Raw genomic sequence first — 14704 nt, forward strand, 5'->3', positions numbered from 1 at the left:
TTCTAGTCACGCCAGTAAGCAGCCTGGGTAAAATCGATTGAATATCTTCTCAGATTTTCTTTATAAATAAATCAGGGACCATAAATCGAAGCCCGAAATCTAAACATATAATAACCACTAATATAAAACATTGTTATAGAAGTTAATTATTTAATAATTGGTTGCGTATTAATAATATTGTTAGTTATTTGTCGATTATAAAACAAAATGATATTTTTATAACTTTATTTCAGTACATCTAAAGGTACATTTTAAGTTAAGTGTAATAGAGATCATTACAAAAAAAATTATGTTATAACATTGTCTTTCTAAAAGTCTAACGTAGAAAAAAAATAATTACATCAATATATGTTTTAAGTATAAAACTAAGAAAAGCGACGAAACATTAATATTTAAATATTTTTTTATTAAAATATAATCTTTAAATATATAAATAAACCTTAGATATAAAAATTAAATATATAACATTAAAATAAAATAAAAAGCATCATAAATTTGTATAATTCATTAACAAAAATATACATTTGTAGAATTGATTAACGTCATTAGTAGGTACATACTAGCTACGAAAATATTAGGTATGTGAACAAGTAACCTATGCTATATTCATTCATATTTGATTTAATATAATTCATAAATGGGCAAACTTGATGGATATTAATTAATTAATTTATAATTGTATGACATATAGTTTTATTTTTTACATTTAAATTTACATTTAAACATTTAAAGTGTTTTTTATAGGTGACGTATCGTGCACAATTAAAGACGTTAACAATAAAGACAAACTCTAAGGCATTTAACACGTAAATAACTTATCGGGCCTTGTTTTCCAAAGAATTTATAGAACTTCATTTTAACTAAATACAATGTAAATTGCGTTGAATATTTTTCACTCATGTTGTTGAATAAAATCATATTGCATTTTGTCTATGATAGATTTTGTAATGTCTAATTATACTCATACTCATTACAATACTCATTAAATATGATGATTGAAAGAGTTACGCATTAACATATAGCAGCATGAAAGTAGTATAAAGAGAACTAGTAAGGTATACTCTATTGTTAGCGTCCAAAAGGCTACTAAATATGTGGTACGATTACAATATGGACCATTTTGAGGCTCATAATTTGGTTGATATTCTTTATAAACTACGTAGGTTCCTGAAAAATACTTAACAGTGTATTTGGTAAATAAAATTTTATGTAGACATTACCTAAAATATGCCAAGCTACAACAACAACTATAAGAACTGTCATAGCCCAAAAACAATAGACATTATGCCTGTATTTGCTAATGTGTTTAGTAACTGCTCCAAGAAAACCTAAAATAATACTCGATTCTATTAACAAATTTTAGGTAGGCGGAAAGGGCTTTTCCCGAGTTTTAGTTATTTAATTATTTACTAAAATTATGGACTGAAAATAATATTTGATGACATTACATAAGTATATATTAGGTGTTGGAAGGAATTCATAGCGTACCGCTATGATTGAATATTCGTTATTTTGTATATAATTTTACAAACTTCTTTACCGATAAGGTATTAGTACAGTTGATGATAGCGCAATATACGCTGATAGATGTTGAGGTTTCTAGCATTTTTTCCCGATGTAGATGGTATTGCAGAGCCGTATGGTTTGAGAATGAATGAAGAAAAGACAAGGTAACAGCTTCTAGTTAGGTTAAGAGCAGCATTTAAGTACCAGCAACCAATAAATTGGAATCAGCAATGAAACAGAGGAAAGTGGCATTTAATGAAAATAGTATGTTGAAGTTAAAGTAATAAGTCGAATCAACAGTTTTGCCGATTTTTGCAAGAATTTTTGCTCCTCGATGATGGTGATGTGCAGGACGCCAGGGAGATAGATTAGTTAAATCCTTAATTATTTTAAACTTCTAATATTTATTTCCCAAAATATCGTTTCTATATTATCTGCATTTTTATAGCTTTATCAGGTCAGTATTTGATTACGTAATTTTTTTGTCGCTGTCTGGCCTTTAGATATTTAGAACAGAGAAACCTTTGTAATTGGCTATTGGCCAGAATCGAAGGTAATTGGTAGATACAGTATGCTCTCAGAGTGAGCGTGACTTACTTAAATAAGACGCCACTTAAATAAGTTGTACCTAGAACTTCTACGGTATTCACGCTGGGTTTATATTCACAGCAAGTCTATGTAGTATTTCATTCTATATATTAAACTGTAACTGCAAAAATAATTATTATAATATACATAGCTAAGATACAGGAAATAAAATAGTAAATACCCAGGAAAAAATTTATATCAGTTTCGTGAATCGCTGATGGATGACTTATTAATTAACCCTATTGATCCAGCATTCCAACTATGATTTGATGATTTACACCAAATAATTCAACATAGACAGATTATTACTTAATGAATTACACTAAGTATTTCAACAGTATATGTAGAAGAAAAGAAATATAACAGTCAAAGCTAACTACCGGCTCCTTTGAATGATCACTTCATCAGTTCTTCTGCATGACACTTACAGTTACAGTTTGATATCTATTTCAAAGATTTCAAACTTAAATGCTTAAGGTGAATTCCATATGTTTCTCTCTGAGATCGTATTAGAAATGAAGTCAAAACAGCAACTTGTTGGTTGAGAAGTAGACATTCCGTCTAGCATTTGCAAAAGGGGAGTTATACATTGCAATTTCTCTTCTGTATATGCAATTTGTGAGTTAAATTATGATGCTCAATTACAGCTATTGACTTGGGAATATTCCAAAATTACAATATAAAAAAGATAGGAAATATAAAATAAAACATTAAGTTTGATTTTCAATTTATATACGATATACTTTATTGTTAGCCAATTATCTTTTGTTATATTTTTCTTTAGAAATATTAATTATACTCTTTATGTCCTGTCATCAATTCGTACATTGTACTACTATTTGTATATATTACCTGCTATTATTAAATAAATAGGTATTAATCTATTAATGGAGCACTTGTTCAAATTTACCCAACCAATAGTAAATTCAGCAAAGAAAATTGCATATAGAAACACTAGAGAACCATTTAATCCAGCTAAAAAGAAAAAAGTATTAGCGATAGAATAATCAGCAGCAAGATTGTGAATTAATTTTGAGGTATGGAAATAATGCACATTATTCTAAATGCACCAAGATTCATTAGAATTTGCCAGACTAATGAGAAATTCTATTCTTTGTGATTGGTTCTTCCATACCAATATTTACGTAAATCTTATTTATTGTAGTCTCACATTTCAACCTCTTTAGAACTGGAAAACTATATACTGTTTACATTTTAAGTTTAATTTCTTTAAGTTAATTACATCTTATATTATAATTGCATCAATATCATCAATAGTCATTATGTGTTTCTTAAGTTTTTTAGTTTAATGGTTATAGTATATATACTCACATATTCTTAATACGATAGTATAACTTGTGCGATCTCTAAAGTCTCAAAATTAATTCACATTACTAGTATATGTTATTTTAATGGTAATTATTATATCATTATCTTATAATTATAATTAATTAATTCTATATTCACTTATTCTGGAGATTGAAATATAAAAACATGCTTCATTTTATATATGGTAATTTTTTTTAATAAATACGAATTTGTTTTAATAATGAAAGTAGAAGATTAAAATTGACAATAAATAATATATAATTATTGTACTAAATATTATTAAATAGTAAATCAGCTATTTGAATGTATTTATAAATTTGTATTGTTTTATAGTCCGCATAAAATTGTAATATGGATATCTAATAACAGAAAGCTAATATATTTGAATGAAATGATTTGGTTTTCTCATAATGTTGACCATTGCAGATTTGATTAAACAAATTTAGGCAGCAATATGTAAATTACTTTGTAATTAATTAATTCCTCAAATTTGTAAAAGGTAATAATTCGCAAATAAGCTGGTATATGTTATGTGACTTACATGTTTGTTTCTGATAAAAACTTTTGAAATACGTTCGGAAGTTCGACTATTTCTTACGGAAATGTTTTTCAATTCATAGATAAATCTTTTCTATTTACTTACTGTGACGTGTTTACGCGGCAACGAAAACAAACTGTTCGCAAACACTGTCCACATCTGCTTTAAACACTTTTTTTTGTTTTGTAGAACAATTAGAAGACGAGGACACTTACGAGGGGCTCTTTCTTTAATTTTTTCGCCTAGAAAACTGTCGTCTGTCGCAGAATCCTTTTTTGCCCCTGGCTGCTGTTGCTGCTCCTGCTTTTCGACATCGTCCGTTGGCGACGTTTCGGAATTCGCCAAAGTTTTTGTCGGTTCGATGGAACAGTCGGTCATCCTTTAGGTTTTTTTTGTTTTGGTTGAATTAAAACCGAACTGGACATTGGCTGGACGTGTATAAGTTATTTATAATTTTGTGTTTGGCTAGATCGCGGGCCTATTTTTAGGTCAGTGATGCCCTGGCGGTGACAGTTTGGTTTTGGATATGGAGCTCAATAAATTGTTGGGACATAACGATGACTGCGAGGTCAGTTTCTGACTATATTTTAACTAAATGATCCTTTAGGGCATTGTTTTACTTTATATTTTAAATAAATACAAAATAAGTTTCATTCAAATGATTATATATCTAATAGAATTATTATAAATTGCAATATTTAGATGTATTGATTTTTAAGAGGGATACAATATAATTATTGAGATTAAGTGGAACTTTCGATAGACTTTGTTATTTGCATCAAATTCACCACATTTAGATCATTGAAACCAAAACAGACAATAGGGATATGACGAGGCAGCATCACTACAAGTTTATAAAAGTGTTTGGTGTGTTTGTCGCTTCGGAAGTAGATTACTTCAAATAAAATAATGAAAGTAATGAATGTTGAAATATAATTTTGAGCATTTCATGATTTCATTCACTTATGTTTATACTGAATTATTGAATAATATTAAAATTTGTTGTTTTGTTGATGTTATATTGTTGTTTTATACAGAAAATTGTTAAAATTATTCAATTTCATATTCAGCTTGAGTTATTTAATGATTCTCTTTTTTGGGTTCTTCTTTTCTCGGGTTCGGAGCCCACGTTAAACAGTAGGTACAGATAAAACCCTAGTTAGTAAAAAGGAGACTTTAATATATATTAAACAATTATATATCTAGTTGAATTATTATAAAATGCAATATTTAGATGTATTAATTCTTAAGGGGGACACAATACAATTACTAAGAATAAGCGAAAATATCCAGAATTTTTATTTTAAATATGCTTACATTGATTTTCGTTCATAATATTATTACTTCTAAACTAAAGTCTTAACCATTTCTAAAGCTTAAATACAAAAAATAATTGTGAGATATACTATTAAAATAGGACATTGATATTTGGTGACTAGAATCTTTTCCTTGGCAATTTTTTTTTTGAAAACTTGCTATATTTACACATTATCAAATTTAGAATTTATGGTATAACTACTATGGTTGTTCTCCACTGTTTTTTTTCATTGGGGCCACATATTTAGTAGTCAATAGTTAATCAATAACAGGTCAATTGAAAAGTCCCCGGCCTACCATAGTAAAACACATGTTTTTGGCAAAATTAGTTTTTTTTTATTCAACATAATTCCTTTTAAGGCTGATACACTGATTATAGCAACCCTCCAATTTTTCGATGCCATTTTTGTAGTACGATTTGTCCTTTGCTTCAGTTTCGGCGATCACGTCTTCATTCGACGAAAATTTCTTCCCAGCGAGTATTCTTTTGAGATCTGAAAACAGGAGCTAGTCGCAGGGGGTCAGATCTGGGGAATACGGTGGATGAGGAAGCAATTCGAAGCCCAATTCATGAAATTTCGCCATCGTTTTCACCGACTTGTGATACGGTGCATTGTCTTCGAGAGGTCCAATAACGTTATATAATAGTCGCTGTTGATAGTCCTTTCTTTTTTTAAGATAGTCAATGAAAATTATTCCATGTGCATCCCAAAAAAGACGCAGAAAATATAAACTTGCCTGCCGACTGTTGCGCCTTCCCTCGCTTTGGAGCGGGTTTATCGTGTGTAGTTTACTCGGATGACTGTCGATTGGACTTCGGAGTGAAATGATGGAGTCATGTTTCATCCATTGTCACATATCGACGCAAAAACTCGGGTTCAATTGAGCAAATTGAATAATAGATTGTTGCAAAAAGGACCAGAAATAGTGACTAATAGCGCTCTGTTACATATCGTCCGATTGGTAAAACGTATTCACCAGACATAGAACCTTCTATTTTAATTATCACTAGATCGATTGCTTGGCTGATACACAAATTGAATCGCTTTTATAACAACATCGTTCTTTCGACATGGTATCACCATGTCGCCAGAAAAAGTTTCCATATTTTTAATAATAGAAAATGCTGGATTTTTTTAGCTAATATATAATGTACCAATTTTTCTCAATGAATGCATTTTTATGTGAAATTATTATCAGAATACATGCAAGCACCTAACAAATAATGCAGACTGTTATTCCACTAGCGAAGTAAACTCAATTTAATTGCCGCAAAAGAATTTTGTAATAAAGACTGATTTTAAAGCCTTAGCTCGTTAGATCTCATTAATATAACGGCTTATTACACTACTTTGCACAGAGCTTTCTCATACCCAAATATTCGTGAATGATATGATGTACGCGTTCAATTGATATCTGAACAGGTGTCAAATTTATACACGCATCTTTTTAGTGTTAGGGCTAACTAAAATACATATGGATTTAATTCTAGTAGCGCCATCTATGTGTCAGGCCGGAGACATTTCAATTGACCAGTTATATTCTGTATGGAACTACGTTAAAGTAGTAAGCCGTTATATTAATGTGATCTAACGAGCTAACGCTTTAAAATCAGTCTTTATTACAAAATTCTTTTGCGGCAATTAAATTGAGTTTACTTATCGCTACTGGAATAAAAGTCTGCATTATTTGTTAAACAACTATTAGGTGCTTGCATGTATTCTGATATTAATTTCACATAAAAATGCATTCATTGAGAAAAATTGGTACATTATATATTAGCTAAAAAAATCCAGCATTTTCTATTTTTAAAAATATGGAAACGTTTTCTGGCGACATGGTGATACCATGTCGAAAGAACGATGTTGTTATAAAAGTGATTCAATTCGTGTATCAGCCAAGCAATCGATCTAGTGATAATTAAAATAGAAGGTTCTATGTCTGGTGAATACGTTTTACCAATCGGACGATATGTAACAGAGCGCTATTAGTCACTATTTCTGGTCTTTTTTGCAACAATCTATTATTCAATTTGCTCAATTGAAGTCGGTATCATATCATCAATTCCATTCGGTTTCAGCAAAACAATTTCTTGAAGTACTCTACATGTGGATGTGGATGTTTATATTGTACTAACAAATTACTTATTACGCTTGAAATTGTCGTAATAGATACACTTTTTGTCACAATATATTGTTCAAATGGTGTGAACTGCCATTTTTGGCCAATTCGTGCGGTGGGAACTCTTTGCCATTTACATCAAAATTGCCACATTTGAAACCAAAATTGACAATTGAGATATAACGAGATGGTATAACCACACGTTTATAAAAGTGTTTGATGAGCTTTGGAAGTAGATTTCTTCAAATAAAACAAGAAAAGTAATAAGTTTATCGAATTTCATGGTTAGGTTAGTTATCGCAATATATTATTATATTATTTGTTTTGGCAGTTTTAATTATGTTTTATGGTTCTTTCATTCTCAATAATTATAAATCGAAGTTTGTATATTCAATTTATATAGAGTTCATATTTAATTTAAAAATTTAATTGATTAATAAATATTAATAGTTAAAATAAGAAGAAAACTATGTAAGAAATATATTTAAATAAATTCATGAATTACATTCCTAGTTTTACATTATTAAATATGTCAAATATGTTCTCTCAATTTGAATATATGATTTATGGTATGACTCTAATCCCCTCAGCTTGTATAATAAATGTTATGGAACTTACAATTGTTTTCATTTATACGTCTGGTTCTATAATCTTATATATAAAAATGAATCACAAAATGTGTTGGTAAGCGCATAACTCAACAACGCCTGGACCAATTTGGCCAAATCTTTTTTTTAAATGTTCGTTGAAGTTCAAGGATGGTTTTTGCGGCGAGAAAAATTAGAATTATTGCTGGAAAAACCCTAAAAATAGCCCTTTTCTTTTTCCCATACAAATGATTTGTAACTAAAACGTAGTCAATTTGAGCTTTATTGCTATGGTATAAAGTTCATATTAAATTACAAGCACTCACTGTTGTCTAAGCAATGTAGGTGTGTTCCTAACGTCAAAGATCATATCTATCAAAACAATGTGCGTGTGTGCGTTGGAGCACAGAATACATAGTTGGAGGAGTTTAATGTCGCGTTCCGAAACTCACGTTTCTTTTGTATTAGTTTCGGCACGCGAGATAAAATGCATCAGTTTCCACGTCATTACACCAGTCAAACAAAAATCGCGTTACCAACAGTGTTTTATTATTTTTAATATCCAAATTTTAAATAAATAAAACAATTCGTACGGCTTAAAAGGATTTGAGTTCAAGTCATATCAAATTTAAAAAAAAAAGTTGTCTGTTACAGATGACTTTTGACAGATGACAGATGAATTGTCAACTGATACACGAAACAAATTCGTATATCGTGTTTTGTGCAGAGTGTTTAGTTAGTTAGTGTTTGTTTAGTTCGTGATTAGTGCAAAAATAATTTATATTTGATATGCCTCCTATAAGACGAAGCAATTTAGGTAGAAGAACCAGAAATGCTATAAACCAAGCTAATTACCGATCTAATCGTACTGCACAAGAACGTGACGACGGAAATGAACGTGAAAGAATTCGCATATCACAAACGCGTGAAGCGCGAGCGCGACATTCAACTAATAATCGCGCAAGTTTGAATCGAGCTGCTTTCAGTTACGATGTGTCAATTGACTACAGTAACTACCAATGTGTTGTTATTGGTTCTATGAACTTGGTTTGCTCACACTGTAAGGCATTAAAATACAAAAACGAAGCCAATGGATTGTGTTGCGCAAATGGTAAAGTGAAATTGATACCATTGGATCCACCACCAGAACCATTGTACTCATTGGTTTCAGGAATAGGAACAGATTCTATACACTTTTTGACACATATCCAACAATATAACAAATGCTTTCAAATGACTTCATTTGGGGCAACAAATGCAGTTCGGGAAAATTTTATGCCAACTTTCAAGGTATGTATTATAGCAGTTACTCATAATTATTTTAGCGAACAAAATTTTCTGTCACCAAAGTTAAGATGTGTTACTAATCTTCAATTTCTTAATCATTACGAAATATATCACTTAGTCATCATATTATATGGTGATTCAGTTTCAGTGACACTTTTATTATATTTTATATTTGATAGATATTAGTTAAAACTAAATATATACTTTTTAAGATCAAATATTATTTAAGTTTGATCACTGACAATCCATTAATTTATACCACACCATAATATTTTTTTTATTTACAGATACAAGGGCAAATATATCACAGAGCAGGTTCACTGTTACCAGTGTCACATAGCGACAACAAATTCCTGCAAATTTATTTTATGGGCAATTCACCACAAGAAATTGATCTGCGTTGTGCACATAACAATTTAGTAAAGAGGTCTATTGTAGAACAATTACAAACTTTATTTCATCGACACAATCAATTGATTATATTGTTTAAAACTGCCCTGGATCTGATGCCATTCGATAATCACAAAATTGTAATCAGAGCTGATAAAACACCTGCAGGTCAACATACAAGACGTTTTAATGCACCAACTATTGATGAAGTTGCTATCGTTGTAGTTGGAGAAAATTTGGAATCCCGTGATATTGTTTTACATCGTCGGAATGATCAATTACAACGTATAAAGGAAACACACCGCTCATATGATGCACTGCAATATCCCATTATATTTTGGCAAGGTGAAGATGGCTACGATTTATCAATAAAAATGATAAATCCCATTACAGGTAACTAAAATATTAGTTTAGCTATGGCGATAATATCTCAGTCACTATATTATGTATTTGAATGTTATTAAAACAAAATCTGTTTACAGGTTCTGAAACCAACAAAAAAGTCAGTTCAATGAACTATTATTCATACCGCCTAATGATTCGGGAAAATGAAGATAATCACATATTGAAATGTCGGCGATTATATCACAAATATGTTGTTGACATGTATGTTAAAATTGAAACGGAGAGATTAACATTCATCAGGTTGAATCAAACCAAACTCCGATCTGAATGCATCCGATCTCCGAGGAAATGCACAGAATGTCGGTCGGATGACTATTCTTCCAGCAACATACATCGGAAGCCCTCGGCATATGCACGAATATGCTCAAGATGCCATGTCGTATGTTCGTCATTATGGTAGAGCAGATTTGTTCATCACATTTACATGCAATCCGCAATGGATAGAAATTAAGCAGGAGTTATTCCCTGGGCAATCACCCATTGATCGTCATGATATTACAGCCAGAGACTTTAGACAAAAGTTGAAATCTTTAATGAATTTCATCGTAAAACATAATGTGTTTGGTGAGACACGCTGCTGGATGTATTCTGTGGAGTGGCAGAAACGAGGATTGCCACATGCACACATTTTGATTTGGTTGATTGAAAAGATAAGGCCAAATGAAGTTGATGAAGTGATATCAGCTGAAATCCCTAATGTACAAGTGGATCCTGGATTGCATGAGGTAGTTATCAAAAACATGATACATGGTCCCTGTGGAACTCTTAATCAAAATTCACCGTGTATGATGGATGGTAAATGTTCAAAACGATATCAACGGACATTAATATCGGAAACAATTACTGGTAATGACGGTTATCCATTGTATCGTCGCAGATCGACAGCAGACAATGGAAAATCAACAATTGTCAAATTAAATTAACAAGATATTGAAATAGATAATCGTTGGATTGTTCCATATTCACCCTTTTTATCAAAGACATTCAAAGCACACATCAACGTTGAATCTTGCCATTCAGTGAAATCGATTAAATACATTTGCAAATATGTAACCAAAGGGAGTGATATGGCTGTGATTGGAATTGGTGCAGAGAATTCTAATGATGAAGTTACCCAATACCAAATGGGCCGCTATGTCAGTAGTAATGAAGCAGTTTGGCGAATATTTTCTTTTCCTATTCATGAGAGACACCCTTCTGTTGTTCACTTAGCTGTGCAATTAGGAAATGGACAAAGAGTGTATTTTACAGCACAGAACGCAGTACAAAGAGCTTCTCAGCCACCATCTACTACATTAACCAGTTTTTTTGAGACATGCCAAAACGATGATTTCGCACAAACATTGCTATATTCTGAAATGCCAAAATATTATACCTGGAATCAATCCTCAAGGAGATTTATACGACGGAAACAAGGAAAACCAGTTCCAGGATATACAGATGTATATTCCACCGATGCGATTGGCCGGATTTATTCAGTACATCCAAGCAATGATGAATGTTTTTATTTACGACTGCTATTAGTCAATGTACGTGGCCCAACATCATTCCAACAGTTACGAACTGTTGATGGTGAATTGTGTGGATCCTACAGAGAAGCCTGTCAACGTTTGCAATTGCTTGAAAATGACGCTCATTGGGATCAAATTCTCAATGATGCTGTAATATCATCACACGCTCATCAAATACGAACATTGTTTTCTATAATCATATCTACATGCTTCCCATCAAACCCAATTGATTTGTGGATGAAGTACAAAGATTATATGTGTGATGATATTTTGTATCAAATACGGAATAGAATGGGAAATCCAAATATACAAATCAGTGAAGAAATTTACAATGAAGCATTGATTTCAATTGAGGACATGTACTTGATAATGTCAAACAAACTATTAATTCAATTAGGCCTGACCGCGCCCAATCGTCCAATGCATGACGCTTTTAACCAAGAGTTGCATCGAGAAAGACTGTATGATCTCAACGCTTTGAAAGAATTAATTCAAACAAATCTTCCACTGTTAAATGAACAGCAGAAGTATGTATTTGAAACTCTTATGAAAGTAACAAATGATGAAACTGGAGGGATTTACTTCTTAGATGCACCTGGTGGTACAGGAAAAACTTCTTGATTTCATTAATATTAGCAACAATTCGCTCACAAAATAAAATTGCACTTGCACTCGCTTCGTCGGGAATCGCAGCAACTTTGCTTGAAGGTGGTCGAACAGCCCATTCAGCACTAAAATTGCCATTAAATATGCAAAGCAATGAAACTCCAACCTGCAACGTTTCGAAGAACTCTGCAATGTCAAAGGTTTTGCAGCAATGTAAATTGATTGTTTGGGATGAATGCACGATGGCACATAAAAAATCTTTGGAGGCTTTAGACAGAACCTTTAAAGATCTACGTAGCAATAATAACCGATTTGGTGGTGCAATGATTTTATTAGCAGGAGATTTTCGTCAAACATTGCCAGTGATTCCACGATCAACGCCAGCTGATGAACTCAATGCATGTCTAAAGTCCTCCAATTTGTGGAAACATGTCAAAGTACTTCATTTAAGCAAAAATATGCGTGTCGAGTTGCAAAATGACCAATCTGGAAACATATTCTCTAAACAACTCATTGACATTGGTAATGGCAAATTTCCTATAGACATGTTGACTGGCTGCATTAACTTTCCTCAAAGTTTTTGTCAGTTAACTCGATCAAAATATGAACTTATTCAGAAAGTGTTTCCAGATGTTTCTCAAAATTACAGAAACCATGATTGGTTGAGCGAACGAGCTATACTGGCTGCAAAAAACATAGATGTAAATGAATTAAATTTCAAAATTCAAGAACAAATTACAGGCGAATTGAGGATATATAAATCAGTTGATTCGGCTACTAATCAAGATGATGTAGTCAACTATCCACCGGAATTTTTAAACTCGCTGGATTTGCCAGGATTTCCACCTCACAATCTTCAATTAAAGGTTGGATCGGTGGTTATAATGTTGCGAAATATCAACCAACCGCGTCTTTGCAACTGTACACGGTTAGCGATAAAAAAATTACTAAACAATGTGATAGAAGCAACTATACTCAAAGGAAAGTATAAAGGAGAAGATGTTTTCATACCGCGCATCCCAATGATTCCGACTGATGTGCCATTTGAGTTTAAACGACTACAGTTTCCAGTGCGGCTTGCTTTTGCTATGACTATAAACAAGTCCCAGGGGCAATCATTAAGTGTTTGTGGTATTAATCTAGAAAACCCATGTTTCTCACATGGTCAATTGTATGTTGCCTGTTCCCGTGTTGGAAAACCATCACATTTGTTTATCTATGCGCCAGGTAATCAAACAAAAACATCGTATACCACAAAGCACTACAATGATAATAATAAAAATAATTATGATTCACATGATTAACAATAAAGCGATTACTTACTTTTCAATCCTTATATATGTTTTATTTAATTTTTTTTTCACAACGCCCTATCACCAGGGTGATGGTTCTGTTCAGGAGAATTTTTTAAAATACGTTGGCACAAAAACTGCCACATTACAAATCTTTTTGACAGGACGAAGTCTGTCGGGTCAGCTAGTATAATAATAAAATTACCTATTTAAAATAATTTATAAAAAAATTATTGGACATTATCTCCTCACTTTACTCGATATTTAAACCCAACAGAAGTTTTCTAAAAAATCAACGAGCTGGATAATGGGCTCTAGTTTGTTCACGTTTTGTAGATCCACACGTGAGTTCTGGGTCACGTATACTGCCAATATTCGGAAGCTCGATTCGTTTTATTTTATTTACGTATGAATTCGTAAAAAAAAACGAATACAATAAAAATATTTATTTGAATGCATGAATGTTGTACCCAAGTTTAGTTTGCATGGAAACTTTGTTTTATGAAAAGTAATGCATATATTTGCCTTTGTTAAGGCATTATATATTTTATGAAAACAATATTTAAAGTGTTTATATCAATTTTAATAATTTAATAACCAAAATGTATATAGTATATAAAATTATGAATATGTTGAATAGTGAATAATTTATGCTTAATTCTTCGTAACTTTACTCAGTCCGAGCATATATAATGTGGGGTTGCTTGAAATTCTGGAAAACACCAAATATTTTTATACATTTTTTGTCATTTTTGACGATGTCATCCTCATTCTGCGACTATACGATTGTGATTTTTGTTTTTTACTTTATCAACATTACTTTATCAAAGAAGAGACGAAGCATGTGGAGGAAAGCAGTATGATCAACCGTATAGCGGCTTAAATGAAAGCAATGGCAGATGTAAGCCTGCACAAACATAAGCTTCACGTGATCGAAAACACTCTTTATACAAAGATTGCCCTTTTCTAAAATTTACTGCTCAATTACTGTCAATTTCTGTCAATTTACTTGTGATAATTTAAAAAACACAACCTTATTTTGTGGCGAAACATAGTGTTTAATCTTTCGTGATAAATGAGTTACAACCATTCAGAGAACCACTAGTGACTAACCACCACTGGTGAGTTAATCTAGCAAAATATTATACAAAATTTGGGTAATAAATTTTACTCCACAAATCCGGAATCCATGAAATTATTACGACAATAGAAATTGAAAAGGCTCAA

At 31.7% G+C, this 14704-nt stretch overlaps 2 protein-coding genes across 5 annotated transcripts in view; both read right to left on the reverse strand.

The window, feature by feature from the left end:
* The window catches only part of LOC143193586 (pseudouridylate synthase RPUSD2), a 662639-nt gene that overhangs the window by 46572 nt on the left and 601363 nt on the right, over positions 1 to 14704 (reverse strand). The window lies entirely within an intron of this gene.
* LOC143193587 (transmembrane protein 272) lies at positions 209 to 4408 on the reverse strand. The gene is made up of 4 exons (XM_076399900.1): positions 4177 to 4408; positions 2947 to 3069; positions 1221 to 1328; positions 209 to 1167 (listed from the first exon to the last, which is right to left on the reverse strand). The coding sequence occupies exons 1-4, from the start codon at positions 4337 to 4339 to the stop codon at positions 983 to 985; spliced, it is 579 nt and encodes a 192-aa protein (XP_076256015.1). The 5' UTR covers positions 4340 to 4408; the 3' UTR covers positions 209 to 982.

Source organism: Rhynchophorus ferrugineus, unplaced genomic scaffold (assembly GCF_030347505.1).
Source record: "Rhynchophorus ferrugineus isolate W39M unplaced genomic scaffold, kcgeb_rfMv2 rfM3, whole genome shotgun sequence".
In the NCBI taxonomy this organism is placed as follows: domain Eukaryota; kingdom Metazoa; phylum Arthropoda; class Insecta; order Coleoptera; family Curculionidae; genus Rhynchophorus; species Rhynchophorus ferrugineus.